At 36.3% G+C, this 25,920-nt stretch overlaps 1 protein-coding gene across 16 annotated transcripts in view; it reads right to left on the reverse strand.

Annotated features, from left to right (window-relative positions):
* The window catches only part of MYCBP2 (MYC binding protein 2), a 204,760-nt gene that overhangs the window by 93,910 nt on the left and 84,930 nt on the right, over nt 1–25,920 (reverse strand). For all 16 annotated transcript variants that reach the window (XM_075423340.1, XM_075423377.1, XM_075423419.1 and 13 more), the window contains 17 exons: nt 22,446–22,563; nt 20,240–20,444; nt 19,712–19,865; nt 17,115–17,287; nt 15,875–16,000; nt 15,648–15,775; nt 13,492–13,583; nt 12,318–12,452; nt 12,154–12,237; nt 10,898–10,994; nt 8,847–9,039; nt 7,954–8,228; nt 6,744–6,965; nt 4,570–4,761; nt 3,217–3,423; nt 2,312–2,443; nt 1,557–1,735 (listed from right to left, as the gene is read on the reverse strand). In XM_075423340.1, coding sequence (XP_075279455.1) covers nt 1,557–1,735; nt 2,312–2,443; nt 3,217–3,423; nt 4,570–4,761; nt 6,744–6,965; nt 7,954–8,228; nt 8,847–9,039; nt 10,898–10,994; nt 12,154–12,237; nt 12,318–12,452; nt 13,492–13,583; nt 15,648–15,775; nt 15,875–16,000; nt 17,115–17,287; nt 19,712–19,865; nt 20,240–20,444; nt 22,446–22,563 — 2,712 coding nt within the window. The remainder of the gene's footprint in view (nt 1–1,556; nt 1,736–2,311; nt 2,444–3,216; nt 3,424–4,569; nt 4,762–6,743; nt 6,966–7,953; nt 8,229–8,846; nt 9,040–10,897; nt 10,995–12,153; nt 12,238–12,317; nt 12,453–13,491; nt 13,584–15,647; nt 15,776–15,874; nt 16,001–17,114; nt 17,288–19,711; nt 19,866–20,239; nt 20,445–22,445; nt 22,564–25,920) is intronic.

Consider the following 25,920-nt stretch of genomic DNA (forward strand, 5'->3'; position numbering starts at 1 on the left):
TTTATCACAGTAGAAGCAAGAAAAACCTGAGACTGTTCTGAACACAGCACTTTGGTGTGGTTTTTTGCCATATGTTAGCTTATTATTATGTCAGAATGCCCTGAAGCTTTGATTTACTGAGGTTTTATGTCCTTTGTCTTTCTGAAATCAACTGAATGGTTATTTCTCCTTTATTCCCTCTTTTACTTATATAAAAGCAGAAATTCTAGGACTGGGAAGAAATGTTTTCCCTGCCTTCTTTCCTCCTACATATGTAATACGATACTTGATAATTACGATACTTCATAATAAAAGACCTCCAAATGCTGGAGGAATTCCCTAAACACAGGGAATGTTGTCTGAGATTCCAGGAGACTAAATCAATGAAAGTATTATGATGTGCACCACTGTAATTCCATTCTTTGATAAGAAATTACTGTTATTACTGATAAGCTGGATTGTTTGAGTCTTTGCGTACAGTCAATTTCATGTTTTAAAGGAGTTTAGAACTATCTTGTATCTTCAAATATACCGTTACTATAATTTTGCTGGAAACTTTATTTCTTTGTATTTTAGCTCCTTTCAAGCTTTCTTAAAAGCAACATGTTCTTGTGATTGTTAGCCCAAAATACATCACTTGTTGCAGCATTACTTATTTTATCCTCTTCACATTTTACTAGGTAGGTACACCTGGCACATAATTAAATATCAAAGTAAATTACTACTCCTTGCTCCTTTTATTCCTTGGATCTACTGTTGATCAGCTTTTTATGACAAAAATTGAGTTTTGATTAAAAGGTGTGACATTTTTTCGCTGTACAGATAATGGTAGTAATTCATATATTCAGGTGCTGACACATTTCGAAAATCGCCTCTTCATAGATATCAGGGTAAGCATCTCAAAAATGAAAGCAATGCTTTCTGCAAAAGCATTACCTTAAGTGAATTCCTACTCTCATCCTGAAAGGCTAACATAAAGCTTCCCTGCAGGACAGTCAGATGTTTCAGTTGCTTTTCTTCTGGCAGTTGCAATTTCTCTTTTTATACCTTTGAACTATATAGTAAGAGAGGAGACAGTTCCTTATATAAACAGACCTTGCTTCACTGCACGATGCAATCCTTTCTGGCAATAGAGGAAGGAACTGAATGAAATCAGAGAGATAAACATTCCAGGGAGTGGTCTCTCAAAAATCTCTTAGGTTATAGAAAAAACAAAGATTGAAGTAGAGCATCTTACCAGTCCCCCATATTACAGCTTTAAAGCAGTAGACAATGGACCTTGCAAGAGAGGTCAACCATCCAATTATTTGCCAAGTCAAAAAAAAAAAAAAAGGAGAACATTAAACAAGACTGGAAGAGGCACCAGTACAACTGGTGTCACAAAAACTGTCTTCACTAAATAACTTTAGTCTGAAACTGCACTGGAAGAACACAATACTACTGTTAAAGAAGTTCTTTCCTCAAACACGCTCCAGATGTATTTATTTCTGTTACTTCTAAAAAACCAGATGTGGTATAATAGCACTACGAGGGTTTTATTCACTTTTCTTAGAAATGGATCATGACAACACACGAACCTGTAATAAAGAATCTGTGGAATTTGTCCTCGTGTTTGGTTTGTGCCATTACTGCTCAGACTACATGTACTAAATGTAAATGTTACACCATCTGGACACTGAACTGTGGTCATTCCTCCATCTCCATTGGCAGTCCGGCTTCCATAATTCCTCAAACGAACTGCATACTTCACATTTTCCTTAAAAAGCAGAGCCAAAAATAGTACGCAGCACAAAACAAGTATTTAAAGTTAGGCTTCATTGTATTATGAATATTAATATATATTTATGAACGGTATTATGAATATTAGTTAATAATCATTAATACTGGATAGTCTGAGAAGTCCTTAAAACCACTCTACAAATGAAATTAACTGAAAAAGATCCAGCATTTAAAAGTCAAAGCTGTTCCATGTTCCAGAACTACAGACTGTAATTTCACTAAAATATTACTACTAATTACTTGAAGAGTGACCAGGTACCCAAGAAAACTAGCTATCAGGTTGCACACAAAAAAGTTGTGCATTCAAGAATATACTAAAATTACTAAGCACTTACTGTCTATCTTATGCTATTATAAAAATTAAGATTTAATTTCTTTTTGCTGCCAGGATGTGAACTTTTCATTTCACAGGGTGAAACAGACTTTATAAGGCAAACATACAGAGACCAGCTTCTAAATGTGTACACAAAAAAACAGCTTATGTTGAACATTCCGATTTTTGCTGTCTAAAGAAGTCATACAAAACCTACAGATGCACACTTCCTTTTTTTACCTTCAGCGGCACAACTTTGTCAAGTCTGATCTCAGCTATGTCACTGGGAGAATCATCTGTCGTATAAGTTCCTTTAACCAACTCTAAAGAGGTCCATCTATGAGAATGAGTTGAATCTCCAGTATGATCACTCTGATTCACAGAAACAAAGTCATTTTAATACATTTATGATGTAAATACATGACACATTCATGCAATTGTGCAAGTTATGCTTTCTTGCATAAATTGTTACACACAGCATTACAAATAAAGCAAAGCTGAAAAACCTGTACAGAGTCAACAGTAAAGCCTTTCTGCTAAAATGGAAATTACTGAGCAGAGAGGTTAACTTCCCATAGCAACCAATGCTTGCCCTTTGGAAGAGATTAGAACAGTTAGTTAAAGTGAACAACCGGGTGTAAAAGAACAGAAGTTTTTCTTCCTTACCAAAACACACAATAAAGTTTCATGTTTTTTCTAAGAGAGTACCTCAACAACACATGAAACATCTGGAGCTACAGCCTGACCATGCTGGTAGGTTACTCCTTTCTTCAATTATTGGTTTAAAATGTTTTAACTTGGTCTCCTTTATTTCTTATTTTCCTTCGCAGTTTATAGAGACATAACTGGTACTAATTTACATTTAGCTCCAGGAATTGAAAAACTCACTACACTTCAAATATTATTTGTAATAAAGTAAGATTTCAAGATCACAACCAAGGTAAGGACTCTACTGGATACAGCCTGTAGCTTGCAGTACCACAAAAGTCACCACCACAAGCAAAACAAAAAACCCTACTACCACTGCACTGTTTTACTGGTACCCTAGACTTTGTAAGAATATTACAATGTTACTTTATAAAACATATTATGAAAAACTCTAAGGTAATTTTTGTTCAAATTTTTTTCTCAAATGCAGTACTTACATCATCAACCAGTACCTCCAACTCATACTCGTGAATTCCTCCTCCACCATAAACAGAAAAGCCTACTACAACTACACCCGGTTTGTCGACAGAGAAACAAATCGCATCAGGGGATCCATTCCCAGTATTCCAGCTTCTTCCCTGACTTGTTTTAGTGAATCGGTTTGGAGTGGATTTGACAGAATGGAGAGAGTTCAGCCCATCAACCTGCAGAAAGTTAAATACAAGCACCAGAAAAAATTAACTGCTAAACGTTAGACAACTTAAATAAAGCAAAGTTAACTGAATTAAATTGCCAGACTTTCAACTGGGGAAATTTGAAAAGTCAACTGATAAAACATAGAAGATGCCACTACTGGGGCTTCTATTCAGTATCCACTGCAAACAGAAAAGAAAATATAATTTCTGGTAATTGGGAATTAACTAGGAATAATTAGGAATCTATTTTTTCAAGTGTTTAAATACGTATTTTACAGGATGAATTAGCACCAAATATAGCTTAACTATGCTTCAAGAAGAGCTAGGTATTTCTGCCTTTGGTAAGGTCAAGATTAAGAGAGGACAGACACAGATCTTGTTGTAAAAACATTTTTAATCAAGATGTTACCAAAAGCTTGGTTCTTTCTGTGACAAAAGTTTGCTGATAGTACAGAGACAGTGACATCCCTTTAATAAAATCAAATAAATTTCCATCATTTAACGATGTTACAGCCTCATGAAAGGGAACATCCGTGTGTAATTATGAATCTGGATTTTAATAAGGTGAACTCAGTATCACTCTCAAATACAAAGCAAATAAACTGGAAAAAGTCTAATGATATAGACAAATATAATACACATTATATAATATTAAATATATAAAGAAGATATGTGTAAGGAGTATCTTACATATAAAGGAGGAACACACAATGCATAAACAAAACACATTATAAATTCTGACCCATAATCAAAAGCAGATAGGTTTAGAACATGAGGCACCCATGATACCATGAAAGGCATGGAGATGCTCAGGTATGTGACACTGCCTCCAGTGAGCAACAAACAAATATAGTTTTGAGTGTACACATGCAGAGACATGCATACAAAAAGAGAAGCGGTCAAAAAAACTGCCATTTTGTAAACAATCTGCAGAATTCTGCAGCCATAATGAAGTAGCTAATTATCAACAGCACTTCCCTAATACAGTGAATAAATGCTTTTAAATTTATGTTAAATCTGAAAGCTACTGAGAACTGAGAATTCCATCATCTGTGAAAGATCTGCACACTTAAAAAATTCCTGCCACAGCAGGTATCACATTCATAATATACTTGTCCTGAAAGACTTCTAGTAATGATTTTATAGAAGCTTTACCTCAGATCCTAATGATGATGCTGTAAGCTCACTCACAATACTAGCAAGCAACCCACAAGTATTAGAAACCAGATGCGAAGAGAAAAGTTCATTTTCTCTTCTAAGGCTGTTCCGTACTGGCAAAACAACAATGACCAACATCTTTTCCAGTACTTCCCGGAAGCTTGTCATCCCTGAAACGTTTTCTTCACTCTGCATTATGAAGAGAAAAAATGACAAATGACACTGTTCTTTAAAAAAAATCCCAACACATCGATTTTCACATATTAAAAGCATTAGGTTAACTGAAAAATCCATGACTTCTTAAAAATAAGTCTGGAGGGTAAAAAAAAAAATTGACAATTCTCAAAGCTGTCATAGTATGTATTCCTTTGTCAAAGAACTGATTAATATTCTTCATTTCCAGAATGAGGAGGCATCAACTTTGTTTATTGCATTGGAAAGATATACAGTTGCTCTTCTCAGGGGAGAGGTTTTCTTATAGCCCTCCTTGCCATGCTGTCTATAAGCATACATTAGAGTACAACAGATACACAGCTACCTATGGAACTCTTCATATCATTGTCTTCCCCACTGTCTAAAAAGGAACTCCGAAGCTTTTTGGCTTTGATGCTAGCAAAGAGAATCTTCTGTGCAAACAGGTAAGATAAAGCCAGTGGTGGGATGCTTATAAAAACAGTTGTTCTTTACTGAAGACTATGAAACAAATGTAAGCTTAGGCATCTACTGTGTCTTCTACCTAGCAGTGACATCCACTGTTTTCAAAACAGTTATCCACACTGAAAGTCATTCCCAAAAAGGAAAAATAAAAGCAGCTCTACCGATGGAAATCAAAGCTTTGTCTTTCTCACCATTTTATTTCTCAAAAATATCCAGGTAGAAAACAGATAGGGAAGACAATCAAGTCAAGCAAACCTGTACAGATACCTGCACAGAACTCTTTCTATCTTTAGCAGTTAAGAGGCAGCTGTACCCAAAAGAGAAATACTATCTTTGCATTTAATAGCTTTTGATGATTTTTTTCTTCATTAATTTGTGCAGGTGCTTTCTAAGTCTGTGAAAGTTTTTAGCATAATAATGGCCTACAGGAATATGTTCCACAGCTTACAGTATGTGTGTTTTATGAAGAGCAGCAATCTTTTGAACTTACCTTTTGCTAAGGTCTCTGGTTGCTCAGAACTTTTGGTATTGGAAGACTCAACAATTAACCACTATTTATCTTTCATACATCGTTCATGATTTCATACAATCTTACCCCTCTTGTCTTCTAAAGTGAAGAATACTATTTAGTAGTCCCATATCTTTGATTATCATCTTTACCTTTTTCTTTCCTGTAAATCTATTCTGGAATAACTGAACTGCAAAAATACAGCACTTGAGAGCGCTTGATTAGGAAATTGTTTAATAACCTTTGATAGAACTATACGAACAGGGCTTCCCTCGTCCACCTGCTTGTTGACTCCTTTAAAAACTCCAGTTTGAGACACTACTTTTTATTACCAAAGCTGTTTTGACTCTTCCTCAAAACACTGAATCTATCCACGTGTTCATTCTTGTGATCACACAAAAAAGCTTAAAAAGTGTTGCAGAAAACACTATGCAACGGAAGACAACTCTAAACTGTGTTTCTGCTAATATAATATACCAAAATAAATATGAATAATTTTTGCTCAGACATTTGGCAAACAAGAAATGATTGGAATATTTCATCCTGAAAGATGGAAACTAGATAAAATCATAAGTTTCTGAAACAAGCCTTTTAGAAAAAAAACACTCAGGCAAAGTCAGCTACATCCTTACAAAGCTAAAACTTCAACTTATATAGAATCATAGAATCATAGAAAGTTTTGGGTTGGAAGGGACCCCTAGAGGTCATCTAGTCCAACCCCCCCGCAGCGAGCAGGGACACCACTAACTAGATGAGGTTGCTCAGAGCCCTGTCCAACCTGGTCTTGAATGTTTCCAGGGATGGGGCCTCCACTACCTCTCTGGGCAACCCATTCCAGTGTTTCACAACCCTCATTGTAAAGAATTTCTTCCTTATATCTAGCTTAAGCCTACCCTGTTTTAGTTTAAAACCATTACCCCTCGTCCTGTCACTGTTGTCTCTACTATATAACTGGTTTTTGTTGCAAAGTAAAACACGTTGCTAATTTTTTAGAATATATTCTGACCTGACTAAGTTTTTCCATGTGTGCAACCAAAAGAGGAAACCGATGGGCCAGAGCAGAGTCATTCTCAGTGCTGACTTGTTTAACCATCGATCGCAGCAACGCCTCCCCATCATAAGCAATAGGAAAGATAGAGGTCAGTTTTACTGAAGTATGGCAGAGAGCCGACATAACAGCGGCAAGAAGGCGGCTGCTGGAGGTTTTGAAGTTTGCTTCCTGGATGTCCTAAAAAAACCAAACAAAAAAATGAATAGAATGGCACCGTTGCATTCAAAGTAAGTGAGGGAGAAACTACTGTTGAAAGGAACTTTCCAGTTTTATCGCAACTATAAAAAAATCTACAGAAAGAATTTCACATACTGTTAGCTTTCCTCTGAATTTTACATTACCTCCTCTCATGAGCTTCCTTTTAGATCTTTCAAATTGGAGTAATTAAAATTTGTTGGTGGACATGTTTTAAAATAATAAACCCATTTAAAAATACTTTTGAAATTATGGCACCCTTTTAAGACAAAGCACTTACTGTAATTAATCAAACAATTTAATATGAACAATATATTAAAGCACTGATTCTTCCTTTAATTTTTATATGGTAAATGAATTTTCATGCAAAGAAGCAAATTGTTTATATCTCACTGCAATCAATGCAAGCAACTAACTACACTGTTCAGATGTGGGATGCTCATTCACAATAAGCAAGATACTTGGAAGAAAACTGTTGATTACAGAGTATTGCCAACTTCTCATGTACTTTGCTGGATCAGAGCACTGTTGTAACATTTAATAATGAGAACTCAAGTATTAGTGATGAGTATAAAAAATGCCACATGTATGCTCCCAAGCAACGTGCAGCAAAAGTAACCGCATACAAGGTATGCCTTCAACTTTGAAAAAGCAGCTGCAGACAGTTACCAGCACCACAAATTTTATGCATTGTCTCGGCAAGAATCTTACTGCTAAATATGACAGAAGTTCCAGAAGTTGAACTTGGACTCTTTGAAGAAAAAAAAACACACACAACTAAAAAAACCCCACATACCAATAAAACCCACCACCAAAACCCAATTATTAAAAAACACAAACCACAGCAGAATTCAAGTTGCAAACCAGGATAAACATAAAAAAGGAATAAAGGTTTTAAATACCATATGGCCTCACTTTGAGCAAAAGCGCAAGCTAAGTTGTAATATTTACTTGTGCCATTTTAATGTACCTGGTCCAAACAATTCAGCAAGTCACAAAGACATGCCCACTGGAGAGCCGGCGTTGGATAAAATGAATGAAAGCAAGCTGTGAATGTATTATGGCATTCCTGCAGAACTGCTTCTAAAAGACTGAGAGGCTGACTGAGATATCCTTGTGGATCGTTGTCCAACTTCACCATGCAATGATCAACTCCTTCTGATAAAATTTTTCTCAGCAAGGTCCTAGTTTTTCCAATGCAATCTGCGAGTTTGCTGGTTTCCTCTACAACTGCCTTAGCCGTAGCTAGAAGGTTACACAGAGAAGCATTAATGTACACTAAATGAAACATTTTCATATTACACTGCACATCTTAAATGCAAATAGAACCACCAGAATTTAGCAACATGGATGAACCTACAGAGAAGTTAATTTCAAAAGGAAAACAGTGAAGGGTGTTAAACTACATTGAAAAAACCTGAACATCAGAAACTTTCAATTTTCTGGTCTTTTATAATGTATGCTGTATTTTAATACGAGCATTGTTAAACTATAGGCATGAAAAACAGATGCTGTCTTTCAAATTTAAATTGTGCTCACCACCAAAGCACTTACTATGCACAAAAATGGGAAGAAAGAAGATACAAACAGTCCAAAAGAACTCCACTGTCAAGCCAAACAAGAAATTAACTTTAAAATACACACAACTTACATTGTAAACATGTGGTGTTGGATGCTTGGTTATGCAGATAATTGCAAATATCCCATTTCTGACAGCAAGTCTCTCATTTGCTCCAATAAAACCCTCTGTAGAAGCAATTTCATCTTATAGCATATCCTACATGAATTCTTAGATCAAATTTTGAATGTCCTGTAGACTGTAATTTGCTGATAAGTATTAAACAAGTGAATTAAGAGGAATACCTGATATTGGATATATTTCACAGGTGTAGACCCTCAGCAACCTGAGGCAGCAAGTGCCCACAAAACGCAACCTTTCTAAATCTAGAAGAGTAGCTGTGTATTGGAACCCTTTAAGTCCACGAAGTTCTTCAACTCCCAGCACCAGCGTTGTCCAGCTCCAGTGAAGAATGCTCAATAAAGATTCAAAGCATTCCTATTTCAGAGTAGGAAGGAAACAGAAGACAGATTTGGGGTTAAAACAAAAAGCGAATTTTCAGCATCAGTATCAGATGAAAAGCAAATAGCACCTATACTATGTTAATTAGAAAAACATATATGTCTACACACATCTAACATGCAACAGACATCCTATTTGCTTGACAATAAAAAAGCACTGAGAAGGTAGGGCACATTTCACTGTCATACCACACTAAAAGAAATTTATAACTTACAATATGTGTGTGGCAGTCTCTCAGTTATTCAGAGAACTACAACTGTTTGTATTCACCTGTAATAGCAAATTTTACTTGCTCCATCTGCATACAAATAGTGTAATACCTACTTTTAACAGAATAGAGTCTCGTCATAAGAGTAAAGACTTATCAGAACTGTCTTCGTTTTGCTTTTAAGCAGTTATGATCTGCAGGATCACAGGAACTATGCCACATTTACAGTACTTGAAAGTTCAACAGAAGAACATGATAGCCCACAAGGAATTTGAGGATTTTAAAAGTTTTGTTTGTCCAAAAAATTGCTGCTTCTATTATTAAATGTTGTTGATAGTTTCATAAACATGTACCTCAGAAGGCAATCTACAAGTATTTGGTATTGAACAGCTTCAGGCTGCAGGTATACTTTCAAGATGCAACAATGAAGCTGATTGTTCAAAGTTAGTCACAAAATGCCTAATGCTCCAGAAGGCCGAAACTCTCCTCTTATCCCAATTTAGATCTATAGTGAGGGACAACAGCAGCAAGATAATGAAGAGGGAGGATACCATGGGAAGTATTAAAAGCTACAGGAGTTCATACCTTAATGAAAATATTTTTAAGCAAACATACATTAACGGTAGCCATTAATGTGTCAGTAATACAATTCCTAAAAATGCAAATCGTCTAGACCATACATTTCTAGAAGAAACCTGAACAGAAGATCATCCTGATCACTAGAGCATACTTGAAAACATGGAGAATACATAAAAAAGGGAAAGCAAGCTCGTTAGGAAAACTGGACTGTGAGTGTCCATATGGAGGAGAGTAACTGTAATGTAACTCAGTTGATAATACTGACAGTACATGTAATTTTATACTTTTAAAGTATAAAATATAAACCAAGATGGAACTGAAAATAAAATAATCATTGCTTGTAACAGATAAGGAAGGGACTATACTTCAAAAATGAAGACAGAATTGGCCTTTTCCTGCATGATAATATTGCATTTCAACTTAATGCGGTATTCAAGATTTGACTAACCTCCTTATATGTGAAGAACTGCAGACTATCTTCCATTAATAGGTGCAGTTCACTGTGCCTATCAATACTCCTTACCTCAGCTTATGAAAGTTTAACTAAATGCTGCCTGATCCTCAATGTATATTGGAATGCATCCAAGCAGAAGATGAATCTCACAACAACTAATTGATGACAGTAATTTAAAAGTCTTGGAAATTAGCATATAGCTAAGCTCCCTCAAAACTCTAAAATGCCTGCTAACATTAATTCCTTGGCAGGGAGTAAGGCTTGTACAGTGAATACACCCACTAAGATTGAACTCAACCCCACCTCCCCCCCCATCCCCCAAAAAACCCCAAACCTAAGTAGCTCAACCTTGTAAAAAAATACAGTTCTAGGCTCTTATCCTGTGATCAATACCAAGCTTAGCTTAGAATTAAGTTTACATCTGAAATCTTCAGAAAAAGTAAAAAAAATACAACTTTCTATATATCAGCGTACCTAACTACTGCTTGATAAAGGAGACAGAAAAAATCATTAGTTATTTCCACATGTACATCTCAGTTTTCTATGTATGAATGAACTTGCAGGAAACACAGAAGATTGCTGGTAATACTCACCACTGAGACAGTTCTCGCAAAAGATCTCTTTAAAATATGCACAGGTTCACTGGTTTGCTGTTTTCCTTTGGATGCACTGCCATCACTTGTTGGCAACCTGGGAGAACAATTTAAGAACTGACTTCAAAGCTCCACTTTTTATTTTTAGCAGTTTTTACTGTTGGTATTGTTGAAATGGAACAAAAGTAATTATCAAATAAATGTTCAATTTTAGTACAACTTCCGCCAGTTTGTAATGCTTCTAGACCAGTAATCAAGTAACTTGAATTCTGTCCAACTGGCAGAACTGTGACAATTTATAATAAAGTTGAGATGTAATTACATATGGAATTATTACAAGGATTTACTGTATTTCTTCAGATGACATTTCGAAGACTAGAAATGTTATTCCTTAAAGAACACTGGTAGTGTGGAGGTAAAATATATGTGGAAGTAAAAAATACAGACAGCATCTGCTACTGCAGCACGCTCCCTTTTGTGCCACTCATGGCTCTCCAACCACACCCCTCCTTCAGAGGCCCCAAGGCTTGTCTGTCTGTGCTTACAGCCACCTCTCCACAGAAATCACCCAATCACTTAATGGGCTATGCCAGGGCTTTATATGGATCAGTCAAAATGAAACCTTCCTCTGGAGAGATTGGGGTCTATGGACACAAAGCTTACCAGCACAAGTGAGCTTTCTGATAAGGGACCCTAAAAAGGACATGCTCAGAAAGGGCATAGCAAGAAAACCGGTATGAAGAAATTCCAAGTTTCAGAATCAACATGGGGGCAGGGGTGGAAGAAAAATATACACACACAATACAAAAATAAGGTCTTGTATATATCTGAGGAAATCTGAAAAAATGTATTAGCAATACAGTGAATAGGTTCTTGCTTGCTGGGGTTTTTCTTCATTAAAATCATCTGTCTGATAGCATACTGCTCCTAAACTGGGGCCTACGAAATAGAAAACTTCCCAACTAGCAAAAAAAATGAAGCATGTTAGATGAAATCATGAGGCTCTACAGAACTAAATGAAAGTCTCAGAACATAATATATGAAGAATGATTGCAAGAAAAACTGCAAAGAAACAGATGTCGGTACAATGGATTTATTACTTTTCTCAAAGACACTAAGTTTTCCCTAAATTTTTCAGATACTGATTTCCTTAGCTTAATACAACAATAATTTCATGAAAAATATGCTTACTTTAACAGGGCTTCTGTTTAAAAAACATGTCAATAAATTGTTCTAAATAGAGGTCAAAATATTACCTGTATAGTAACTGTGGGATCTGCCCTGCATTAACATCTGTACCATTATTTGATTTCTTGGAACTTTTAAACTGAAATACAACACTGAAAGAGAAATAATCCATTATTATTCAAGTAATATTACATCTGTTCTTTTGTGTTAAAAAAACATAAAAAAAATATACCCATCATCTGTTGTAATAGAGGCCTGTCCGTGAGATCCACAATCACTGCTAGGTCCTGACACTCTTGCCCAGGCTACATACCACCAGCCAGCTTGTAGGAGTACTGGTTCATCAAACATCATTGCATACTTCTCTCTGGGAGAAGTAAATTTTGAAAAAGATATACGTGAATTAGTTTTTAGATGAATTTTTAAAGATTTTTTTTTGCACCCTGCTAATAAAAGAAAATTGAAAATTAATGGAATTAAGTCATTAATCTCAAGTATCTATTTATATTCAAAATTTAAAAATATTTTGTTGAAAAACACTGTAGTAATTAAAAAAAATTCAAAAGGATCTACAAATGCCTAAGTCTAGCTTGACCTTGCATTTTGAAACAATCAGATATCAAGAATAAGATACCAGAGTAAAGAGAGATTAAGTTAAATTAACACACACAAATGCAATTACATTTAATACATAATACTGCAAGTAAAGTATTAATTAGTAAGTATTAATTACATTCTTTTAATTCAATTTCAGAAAAATCTTGTAAATGACGAGCTTATACATAAATTTTTAGGAATTACACATGAATAAGAAAGTAAAGGGGTACTGATACATAAGAATTAAAAGAATTAGTCATGGATTATTTGAAGGTTAAATTATTTTATAACAGGGAACGAAAAAGCAGCTAAAACGTGGCTAACCCCATCCATATGCACAAAATCTTTCAAGCAATAATTTCTTGTATTCTAATGAGCTGAAGCACAATAACTCTTCTTTTGGTTGTAATAATTTCGTATTGCAGTAAGTTTAATGATGAGTTGTTTAATGCAAATACCCATTTGTGCTTGAAAGCATCCTTTCGATAGAAGTATTCAAGGGAGCTGCTGCAATGTTTTGTCTTGTCTTCTCGTCACAGGAATATGGGATTTGACTTTGATTTATACAAGAGTAAGTGTGTGATGATTTTTTCCTTCTCTTAATTTAGTATCATAATGGCTTGGTGAGTTACCTCGTGTTTTATACTACTTTACCCAATACACTTTGTTTGAGTAAGTTTTATATCACTTACTACTTCTAACGATGCAGATCATCTCTGCTGGCATTTAAAGTGATTCTCAAATGTGTATGAAGAAGGTAAAAATAAAGATCAAGAAGTAGGCAGAAGCAGGTCAGGAAAACACCTTACCTAGCAGCACAATCATATGCCAAGACATCTGTTTCAGCAAGAAGGTCTCCATCAGTCTCATGGTCTCCCCCATCTGGACCCAACTCAAACAACTGGTAAAGGAAGAAAAAAGGTAAAAATATGTCTTGTGTGTTAGAAACCTCATGATACTACTTTTTCCGGTCTGTCATTCTGGAAACTGCCTACTACTATTCCTTCCCCTTCCCAAAAGTCATTGCTAGTTACTCTCACTGAGGCAAATTCCCATCTGGAAGTCAGGGCTCTGTAGTATCATTAACTGTTAAAAAAATAGCAATTGACACTGACCTCCCAGCCTTATGCCCAGATATATTCTTAAGTGGAGAAACTCCCTAAATCTTGCAGGCAAGTCAAATGCAGAGCATCTAAAAAACGCAAAGTTGGGGCAGAAGGTGCAGGCTTTCTGCCACAGATTGACATGCACTGAAGATATACTCAACTTCTCTGGAAAGGGACAGCTTGACTATTTAGCAGAGTTAATCAATAGTGTCATAGACAGTTGATTACTAGGACAAAAGATGATATCTTTTTCAAAGGAACTTGGGTTTCTTACTCAGTAAAAAATAATTTCTACAGTTTGATGAGTTTGAAAAAGGATCACAATACATGTCTGTAACTTCTCTTGCAAACGCCTATTTAATACACAGTTTATCTGTGGTAGGATCCGCAAATCTGTTCCTGGCGATAAGCTCATCCTAGACAGCCAGAAACAAATTGAAAAAATAATACTAGAGCGCTTTCATAGGGTCACTACCTGTCATGGTTTCACTTAGCAACTAAGCGCTAGACAGCCACTCACTCACCCCTCCCCTTTCCTCCCTGTGAGATGTGGACAAGAAATGGACAAAAGGTAAAACTCTTGGGTTGAGATAAAGACAGTTTAATAAGACAACAAAGGAAGGAATAATAATAATATTGATATTAATGAACACACAAAAAAACCCCTATATACAGTACAATCTTCTCAACACCTGATGACCGATTCGCAGTTAGTCCCTGAGCAGTAATCACAGAACCCAAACTCACAGGTTTCGCGAATTTAGCTAAACTCCCAAAAAAGACAGAACTCCCGGAACAGAGAAGAACAGATTCCTGCCCTCCTGGCCAACTCCTGCATGACATCTATTGTATGGAATATTTTCATCAGCCAGCTTGGGCTAGCTGTCTGGTTATGCTCCCTCCCAGCTCCTGCACACCTGCTCATTAGCTGAATATTAGAAACTGCAAATTGGGAGGAAAATTAACTCTATCCCAGCTGAAACCAGGACACTACCTTTGGTATTTAAATATTAGTCATGGTGTCTTTCTTTGTTAAGTTTCTTGGCTTTCCTAATTATTTGCAATTCTCAGTCATTGTGTTCAACTAGAATAAAGGACAACTACTTATTCTGATCTCCTGTTGACTTATGCAAATGTTACTGCTAAGAATATGCCACACATTTCCCTAAAACAAACTGTAACACTTAATCATTTGAAAAAAGATAAAGAAAACTCAATAACCCACTAAATGACAAGTAACAACAACAACATACTCTGAATATAGGCATCTAATATAAATCTCAGACAGACATTAGATCCTTCCTTTACAACGTCTTTCAGGGAGGTTCTGAAATCCTTATTAAATGGAGGAACAGAAGCTACTTCTCAGAAACCAGAAATCAGAGCTCTGTTAATAACACTGTGTTTATATGAACTTTTTTTATCCAAAGCCAGGCTTATTTATTTTAAACCAGTGCACATGCTCCAGCCCTAATCAACCTTATGTCTGGCACAAAGCAGAAATAAGTGTGTTTGGTGCCATTCACTCTCTGTTGAAGAATCCCAGCTGAGAAGCCATCCAGAGAGCAGTCCGAGAAAAAAGCGGCAGGGACAGTGGGAAGCAATGGCTCAGCTGGTACCAAAGGAATTCCAGCTACTGATAAGTACTCTTTTCCTGCTTTTGAGAAGCAGTCCTTCAAGCATCCTGACACAGGACATGATTGTAACTTGAAGCCCACAACACCAATTTTTGCACAGGTGGACCTCTGAGCCCACTCCTTTGTGAAGAAATAAAATTAATCACAGTTTAGTGGTATTTTGTTCTGATTAGTCCTGATTTTGAGACACAGTATTATTTACAACAAAACCAAAAAACTTACCTTTATTTTAGCAGTGTATTCACCCCTACCTCCAAAAAGACCAAGACCACCTAACAAAATATCTGTATCAGCACAGAAACGGATAGCTTCTACTGAGTGGGCTGAATAACCCCAGCCTCCTCCATGACCTGCAGGAAAAAACCCAACAAAAACACAGTTAATCTATCGCAGTCTTTTATTCTGCAAGATTGATGAGCTTGTGCTATAAAATTTTACTGTGTACATACTTTCAAATCTGTTAACAACACTATAGTCTTCTTTAGAATAAACTTTCATTACTGCTTGAGTCTCCTCTTCTGTATTTGCTACACCCATTTTCAAGTCCTGCATAGCAGCCAAAGTATCAAGACAACCTAAAAGAAAGCAAAACCAGAAAGAAGTCAAAATTTCTTACTATTGATCATAATCAGTGAAACAGGAATCAATACTACTTAAGAAGATCAAAATAACCTAACTGTTTTGTCCCTAAACCACACATATGCTACTGAATATCATTATAGCTTTGATTGTCAGGGGTCACTGCTGTAGAATCTCACAGTTTGCTACTGAAAATCAAATTTAATTAATTAATTTTCCAGAATAACCAAAAAATGTGATTAAATCTACTTTGCAGCTTTTCCAGTGGTAAATAAATTGCCAGCAACACCTCCTTTTTTTTTTCTTTTTAAGTTTCCCATATTACCAAAAAAGAGTTAATTAGTAACTGAAATATAGGCAGATTTCAGAGCCTTCATAAAACGCATTTTGCTTCATATACATGGGTACCTAACATGCCTTACTCTGACTCAGACACAAAAAAGTACTGTACAATTTAAAATTTATCACTTCTCTAACACACAATGAAGGGAGCAGGACAAGGAACTGATCACTCATCACAGTGAGTGAGCAAGTAAGCTAAAGTAACTTCCAAAGCTGGGCTTTGAATCATTGTGCATGCTGCATGTGGCCAGTTTATACATGAACACAGTGGAAGTACTTTGTGGTTTGGCAGGCTTTTTAGGCTACAAAAGGAAATCATATTATTCTTAGTGTCCCGTTATACAAAACTGCAAAGAGTAAATCCTAATTTTAGATAATTGCATTTACTTTAAAATAAAAATAGCTTACTTAAGAACACTTTTTTCCTGTCTTTTGGAGACTCCAGGTTAACTCAAGAGTACCGACTTTATTCTGCAGACTGTTGAAAAAGATAATCTAGGAAGGTCTCTTACTTTCTTATGTGGACCTCTAGTAGCAGGTTCCATCAGGACTAAAATCCTCTAGCATCATTAACATGGCAGAAGATAACTATTTCAATTAAAATTAATGCATATCAGCCAGAGCACAAGCATTAAGAGCAATGGTGAAAGATTACAAAATAAAATTTTAACGCAAAGTCAGAAAGCTTTTAATTACAATTGATTTATACATTAAGTAGTGTTTCTTTATTTCATGTAAGCTTCTGACTCATCAACTATAAATGTATACCTAGAATGTGCAAAGCTGCATGAGATCTGGTGGTTAGAGCTTTGGAACCTGTTGGTAGAGCAAGTTCTGGACTCAAAATACTACACCGGGATTGCATGTCTGGAGCTGAGGGAAGTCTGGAATCAGCAACTACTGCATTGTAACTCCACAGTTCCCTAGCATTTGGTCGAAACCTAGAGCAAAACAAAACAGAGTAAAAAAAAAAACCTTTCACTTACTAAAAAAATACAAAAATCTAACTAATTAAATTTTATAGATATTTCATGTAAAATGTAGATCTGCTAGTAAAAAGGTTTAAAATTTAATATCATTACACCAAACACATATAAACTTTACTAGCTTAACACACTAGCAAATGGAAAGACACAAAAACATTCTTACTGTACTTCAGGTCAAACAGTCATATTATGGATTTACAAATTTCAGAAAACATTAGACATTACTGAAACTTTATAAATATTAAACCGGTATAACCTATTAGGAAGCATGAAGTAACTAGCAAAGGACTAGATATAATGACAGATGAGCTCAAAAACGATAAAGATGCCAAGCGAAAGTAAAAGGGTTACTTGCCTTCAAACAAGAGTAAAAAGATCTTGAGAAATCCAACGTATTTTGTTTGGGGTTTTTTTAAATAGGTAACATCACCTTTTCAGTTTTTAAGGGATTATAGCAAAGGGCAGCATAAACAAGGGAATACAAAGACCTTCTATACTATAGGTTAACATGGAGAAAAAGAAAATGAAAAAAAACTGAAGTCTTTGATATTACTACATAAAAAGAAGAAACACTTGGAAGACATAGGCTTATGGGAATGTTCTGAATAAGCACAAAAATTTTTCACTTGATAGTTTTAAAAATCCAAATGGGACTAAGATGGTCTAACTAACGGAGAAAGAAATAGCTTTAACTAAAAGCATTATAGGAAACCATATATGTTCAGAATTTCAATGAGTTAACAATATGCAAGTTTATGCACACACATGAAATTATTTAACCACTTGAATTTCACTATTACCTGAAGAAGTCACAAAGCTGTAAAGTAAATCTTTAAAATCTATGTAGTGAAGAATGCTGTCACTGTGCAGAGAAGCTGCCTCCTTCATTTAAATTGGCATGAATAAAAATGCCCAGCAATAATAATTAACATACCAAATATTTCACTACTAATAGGCATATTCATTAACATGTCTCTTCTTCAGACTGTTTTAGTATTTTCTATTGAACACGAATAACACAGAAACAAATCTGCACAGACTCCAAGAATCCATCTTCAGTTGTGTTCAAGCTTGATTTCGTTCTACAGCCCCCAAAATTTTGCAAGACAGTAAAACACCTCAATCCATGTTTACCCATAATATCTTTAACATGCGACTTTGAACTTGCTCAAGCTGAATAACCATTTTAGTGTGCTACATGGAGTGTCATCACATTTTCTCCCCTGAAACTTGCTGCTTTCCCATGGCCATCAATAACTGCATTTTTCATAAACTGAGTCTTTCAGTGTTTAATCATGCCGATAATAATATCATGACTGAGAGTTTTAAGGGATGTGGGTGCTACTCTTTGTTATTTCAAACCTCAGCATAATTTAAGTAAGAACTGGTTCAAACAATCCTGGGGTTGTCCATATTGCAGGACTACAGTCATCCAAGGAACTTCAGAGATCATAAAGGAACACGCCTAGCAAATAAGCATGCTTCAATGTTAAGTGGCCATTAAGTTCTTCAATCTCAATTTTGGATGAAGACATCCACAGCAGGACACAAGTAGCCTATGGACACAATGATCTTTTAAAGATATGGTCCTAACATGATGCTGTCTTTTCCATTTGAATGCATACTAGGTGGTTCCCTGCTTTATTCTAACTGTAAGTGATTATTCCTGCTTTGACTAAGTCTTCAAACAGTTTAAACATCATCCATCACTTGACGTCAGACGACAGTTCAAATTTCTCTCCCAAGTCCTGGCTAATACAGTTTTTAAATCATTATAGAACAATTGGATGCTATGACTCCATTTTGGAACAAGGGTTTATGATCTGTGCCTGCTCAAAGACTCCAGTGAAAGCAATCACCCCAAAGACTGTGAAATAAATACAACAGTAATTTGAATGTCTAAGCCATCTAAGTAAATTTAATCTCCCAAAATATCACAACTGAAAAGAATACTATTACTCCACCCCTTTTCCTGTTCAAGTCTTCACCATTAGTGCCCAAGAGAAGGATGAAGATTTAAGACACAAGGTTGTAGAAGCTGGGGATGGCAAGAAAATTATTCAGTGAAGTGTTAATTAGATGGAGGAAAGTAAGGGAAGAATAAAAAAAAGTAAATGGGCGGAACAGCTTGGGGTCCCCCAGAGATCATGAGACTGGAATAAGAAAGATGCAAAAAAGAGAAGAAATAAAAAAAATTGTGCCAATTTGTTTTGGGCTTACTTGAATAAATCATCCAAAAAATGTCAGAAAAGATACAGGGAAGACTAAAAATTGTTTTTCATTTACTATGGAAATGAGGTTAATCAAATCTTCAGCCTCTCAAAATATTTTAGAAAGGACTTCTATGCTATGACTTTAATAGCTATAATCCACACTTGCCTCCAAATAACATCATAGACAGGATCCAGACACACACCAGAACCTTGAAGGTCTTCCTGCTCAGAATCATTGAATGTTTTGCAACTGCCATCTACTTTGTTTATCAGAAGACATTTAAAAGGTGGAGGTTCTGATATTGAAGCTGGTACCAAACCTAGATCAGGGAGCAAGAAGAACAGAAAAACATGAAGACTCCACTCATTACGTGGCATTTTCTATGCATGAAGCATTAATGTAGCAGGGAAGAACACATACTGCTACAGCAAAAAACAAACCATCGTAAGATTTAAGTGCAAGAAAAGTTTAAACTTCTACATTCTTATTTTTACTAAAATTAATTTCTAAAGCAGCTAGGATCTCCACATGCAGTATAACTAGAAAGTCAAAATATTTTAATTTCCCTCCATTCAAATTTTTGACTTGTTGCTCCTCTATTGTTCACATGACCAAAGCTATTTTTTCTCCAATATTCTATAAGCATTTAAAAATCTATTATAGAAGAGTTCTATACTATAGAAAAGTTCTTGCCTATTATATGCCTGCTTGCAAAGATCTCTGATGTAGCAAGCACATGAGAATTAATGAGAGCTTCGTCAATCCGGAGAAAAGTCTGGTCTCCACTTGCTCCAATCCACGTTGCTTTGCGTCCATATTTAGAGCCTATATTAGGCATAGGTGCTGGTTTTGCATTCCAGTAGGGCATATCCAGAATTGGTCTACCAAGCTGACCTTTCTATAGAGAGAATGCAAGAATTAGTAAGCTAACAGTAACAATAGGTCTCAAAGATGAACAAGTTACTTCCATAGTTTCCACATACAAAATTCGTAATCTGGAAGAGATAGCTTACCATAAAATTACCTTAAAAAAGCAATGGCTACTCTAAGTCAAGTGTTACACATTTAAATACAAGCAGCAAGTTATTGACAGATTTTCTCCTCCCTATTCAGCTAGGTTCTTGAGCGAACTTCTTTTTTTAATGCAACTCAAACTCTCCATGATGGATAACCCTCCTTTCCCTCTTTAGAATCCAATATAAAAGTATTATTCTCCTTCAATATTCAACATAACTTCAATGTTAAACAAGGAATGAATTAATGGGGGAGGGGGAAACTCCCTATGTTCAGATACAGACAGCCTAAATTCCACTCATTTCTGAACTTACATGGACTGTAAGCCTTACAGAGCAAATATCTTTAAGAGTACCTAGAAATCACTTAGCACACCAAACAAGCTAAATGGAGCATAAAGTGCCTAAGCAAGCACCGCTGCATATGCTCATTAATATTCTGACCTAGAGATCTAGGGCCTTATCTCCTATGTACAACTAGTTACTGAGAGATGGACCAACGGTTATTAGACCGTACTTAAGTACGTAGTAAGAACTGCTGCAATAAACCTGTTCAGACTCCATCCACCTCACTCAGGCAAAGGAAATTCACTGCAGGTTAGCGAAGTCAAGGTAACTTTTTATTTAAAATGGTAAGGGAGAAGAAACACGCACACACAGCAAATACCCTGTGCCCACCATGTTACTCATCTCTCTTTCTACATAACACTGCACATAAGTAAACATAGTGAGGACATTTTCAAGAAACGTGCTTGCTTTTGGGCTTGCCTTGCCTTTATGAAGCTTTCAACAAACTTTCAAGTATTACAACATTAAAACCAGACACAGGTGGTCTAAATACGGTCTAAATTAATTTTTAATTTTAGAAAAGAAAAAACCTCAGTCAACAGACAGGCTTTTAAACCCTGTTTCTGAGAACGAATCTGGTTTTTCAGGGCCTAAGTTTCACTGCAAGTGAACAAAGCTTAAACTTTTGTATGTCCAAGTCACTTCTGACAAAAACGTGGACACCAAAGCTCTTAATCAAAGTCTGAAAAACAACAAAATATTACATTATTAAAGAGGCATCTTGTGGCACACTTTTAATTCAAAACGTGATTTTCCACTTCTAAAATTTCAGTCTTCATGTCTTTTCAATTTTTTTTGTAAAAAGACAGATTTCAAAAGGTGCAATTTCTCTCCTGTTGTTTGGCAGTACATAGTTTTTAAAGTATATAAAACATAGCTCAATACCTATACTCTAGCTTTTGCCAAAAGGACATTAGTGGGAAAGTACAAACAACATATGACTCTAGAGAGCTTGCAGTCAAGGGAGGGTATTTGCAAAGACAAGGAGGCACAAAGGCCTAAACTCAGGATGAAGGGGAACTAAAAAATGCCGAACTGCTTATTCAGTGATGGATTCCACATGGCCAAAGGAGAATATACGCCACGCGGACATGAAAGCAGAGTACCAGAGCTATGCTGTGTTACACTAAGCAATAATCGCCCCTCAAGTGCAAGCATAACTTCTGCAACTCATTGCTGTTTCTGTGAGAGAAAACAGGACACTTATTTTTTCTAACAAATGCAGACAGACAGGTAATAGAATATGCAATAGATACTTGCTTGCAACAGTACCAGTTTGAGAAAACTGCTGCACCTCATAAAATAACCCAGTTTTAAATCACCATCTTCATTAGAATACAAAAACCACCAAGAATTTCTGGCATCATGCTTTTCTAGCCATAACAATATTAGAGGCTGCATTTTTAAACACAACAGACATGAATGACATGTAGAAGTTACGAGCAGTTGTGCAAGAGCAAATGTAAGCAGTTTTGAAAGGTCTCTGAACAACACTTTAACTACTAGCTTATTCCCATAAGTAAATATTATTTCCTTACTGAGAAACTTCCAAATGTGAAAACCTGGCCATCCATTAAGAGAATAGCTGTATGGTTGCTCCCAGCAGTAACTTGTGTACTAGGACCTGGTAACGCTTGCACCAAAGTGGGACATCCCCTGTATCAAAATAAATTAATTTTTTATCAATATATGCTTATGCAACATTTGACACATACATTAGTATTATAAGGATTTCAATCACTGTGAAATATATTCATTATGTTCACATCCTATACAGAATTAGAGTCAAGCAACATCTTATTAAATGAACAGAGGCTTGAAAGACTGTACTGGATAATTAAGTTTATGCCCTCTTCTTACAGGGAACCAGATCAAGTACCGTCTCTTCAGTTCAACTCAAAAATTAGACCAGAATAAAAATGGTTGATTTAACGCATAACTGTAGGATTACATTAATGTCACTGTAGCTATACTAATATATATATATGTGTGTGTATACACATACGTGTATAAAATGCACTGCAATGAACTGTAGAAGTAAAAAGATTCTATTGTGAGGACGCTGGTTAAGCGCTTAAAAAACCTTTCTGCATTACGAAGCAACCAAAGTCTTACATGATTGGTACTCTAGTACAATTGCCAGAGGTAATATTGATATGGCCCTGACATCACTATCTAGGGAATTATAAAAGAAAGCAAAGGCCTACCCACCTCCAACAGCTTTCTAATAGAGAACAAAGCATTAAAAAAACTGCTTTCCATCAAACTCCTAGGCTCAAGAAAGAACGAACCTCTCCAAACTTTTCCAGAAAGAGCTGAAAAAGTCTAATCCACGTGCCTCCCAAATATGGACAGATATAAGGAAATAAATTTCCCATTCTAGTAAAAATGAAGAAAAAATATACCCCAATAGGATGACCAAGAAGCAAAGAAAGAAAACTTTAAGAGATGACTTCGAATAGAAATAGCAGGAAAAGATAGACAGAAAGACAGAAAGAAGTATGAGATGCTAAATCTAAAATTTTTATCTCCATCCCAACAAAGTAAATAGGAGCCTTTAAGAACTGTACCAAAATTTTAACCCCATAATGAATGCCTGCCTAGACCTGAAACTTACTGTGGACTTAGAAAGACTGTGAATTTGAAGAACAAGTTATTCCCAGATAACTCTGTTTGGAAACTCTGACCCCAGAAAACAGCAGCACTATTTAAACGCACACTTTTAAAAGTAGGTTAGTCCAAAATAAGAACAAGCTGTCTTAAACTGAAGTAAGAAACAAAGGGGTCAGCTCGTGGTTACCTAGCAATTGTTTAGCAGCTGAAGTGCAAAAAGATGGGTTATCTGCATGTTCTGATTTTGACTGAACTGCAGGGAAAACAAAAGTCAAGAAAGAAGGAAAGGCACCGTGTTCAGTAGGGAAAGGGAGAGGGTATATGGGAAGATGTGAACAGAGGAATGCAGCACGAAGATATGTTGATGACCTGAAGGAGGGGGAACACAGGTATACAAAGAGAAATCATTCCTTGACGGTGAATGCAGCTTCCAGTAGGTGATTCTAGTAGACTGAAGGGCAGCATAAAATTTGGTAGAGGATTCCCAACATGACATTCATAAATTTAGAAGCCTTTGTGGGTCTATAGGCACATGGGTTTGGACATCAGTAAGATTACATGCAGACACACAGCGCAAATTTTAGCAGCACCAGAAGAAACATTATATTTGTCTCCCATTAACTTAAACGAAGTTCAAAAAAGCACTGAAGTAGAAACAAAACATAGTTAAGAACGAATCCAAAAGCATTCTGTTAAAATGAAGTATTTTTATTAAAGGTTTTTTTTCTCTCCCTCAAAATTATGATAGCTGCAGGCATGGAATTACCAATCCTATGCTTGTAATTAAAAAAAAGTGAACATTTCATTTCTTTGATGCATAAAAGCTAAGCTGTTACCACCAAAACTATTTATCTTTCTGTTTTGCCAACTGAATCTATCTGTAATGTTATCTGAATGCTGTGTATGATATCCCCTTGGCAGCAACAGAACAAAACCAGACAAGCAACTAATGCAGAGAGCTGTAATATGTTATCTTATTAAACAGCTTTTTTATTAGTATCACCCAGCTTTTTGGAATGGCCAACTACAGTGTACCAACTAAAGAAATGAACAGCAAAAAGCTTAAGACACTTCACTACACCAAAAAAATAAAGTAAAATTCCAGAAAAATAGTTTTCACTTCAAAAAAGGATGAGAGATTTGCAAAAATACAGTAAGCCAGTTTCACTGATGTATATGGAATTTAAAACCTGTGATACTGTTCGGTATTTCCCTGTCCCTCTGAAACTCAGAAAAGCTCAGCATAGGCACTGAAGAGTCTGAGAGACTCTTTGGACAAAGTTTTTATAACCAGGGTTTATCCATTTGAATGGGAGAAAGCAAGAAGTATACTTCTGAGATGGAGCTGAAGAACACATTGGTGTTAAACTCACAGGTTCTTTGGCTTCTGGATACGACATAGGTACTTGACATAGGTCAATCACAAAAGACCAGCCTCAATTTTACAGAAAGTAACCTGAGACTCCTTGTGAAAATGTAAGATTGCTGAATGAAAAGCAGCAGATCTACACGCATCAACTAACTCTGGATCCTGCAGAAGGTCCAAATGCGTTTTGGCTGTCCACACCGAAACCCTCTTCCATCCCGAAGAGTAAGCACTTCTGGGAGCAGATGCGGTCTTTGCAAACTCGTCCCGCCCTAACCGTTCGACCAATCGCTGTCCATGGTACTGATCCAGGCGAGGGCCAGCTGCCGGGCACGGCAAGGCGGCCCTTGGGGCAGCTGGCCACCGTGCTGTAAATCCAGGTTCACCGCGGGCTGCTACAGTGGAGCGGGTCAGTGGAAACCAGCAGTAACTCCTGTCAGTTGCAGCAGAGTACGGAGTTAAAACGAAAATGGAGATTTTTAGACTTTAGAGGGAACTGGAAGTTTGGTGAAGAGATGTAAATAAGGCCTGCACTCCACTGCTCAAGCAAAATAATCAGACAACCGCACCTAAAAGCATGGTCCTATCAAATAGTGATGCTGGAACATATTTTTTTTTTCTAGAAATATCAACAGGATATAGTCTCTACACTTTGTCTTCAAATAGAACATAGCGGACTGCCCACGGAAGGTCTGCTGAGTTTTCTTCCATGTTACTGTTGAATCTTTGGAAGCAAAGTCACATCAGGATTGTCTTACTTCAGACGTTCCATTTCTGGAGCTTGATGGCCAGATCATGTGGTTGCTAACAGTGCTGAAGTCAACAGTTTGTACAAGAAACGCAGGCAAATGTTGAGCAATAACAGAAAGTTCCTGGAGTTGTAAGTCCCAGCTTCTTGACAGAAGAATCAGCAAAGAGGCCTTTGTTTACCTGAATACAAGACATTCCACTTTTCACCAAGACTAGATACTGCAAAGCATTTCTTGCTTCCACCGAGTTTCTATCCACCAGCATCTAATTTGAGGAGAATATTA

The sequence above is a fragment of the Opisthocomus hoazin genome, chromosome 1 (genome assembly GCF_030867145.1).
Source record: "Opisthocomus hoazin isolate bOpiHoa1 chromosome 1, bOpiHoa1.hap1, whole genome shotgun sequence".
Classification (NCBI taxonomy): Eukaryota; Metazoa; Chordata; class Aves; order Opisthocomiformes; family Opisthocomidae; genus Opisthocomus; species Opisthocomus hoazin.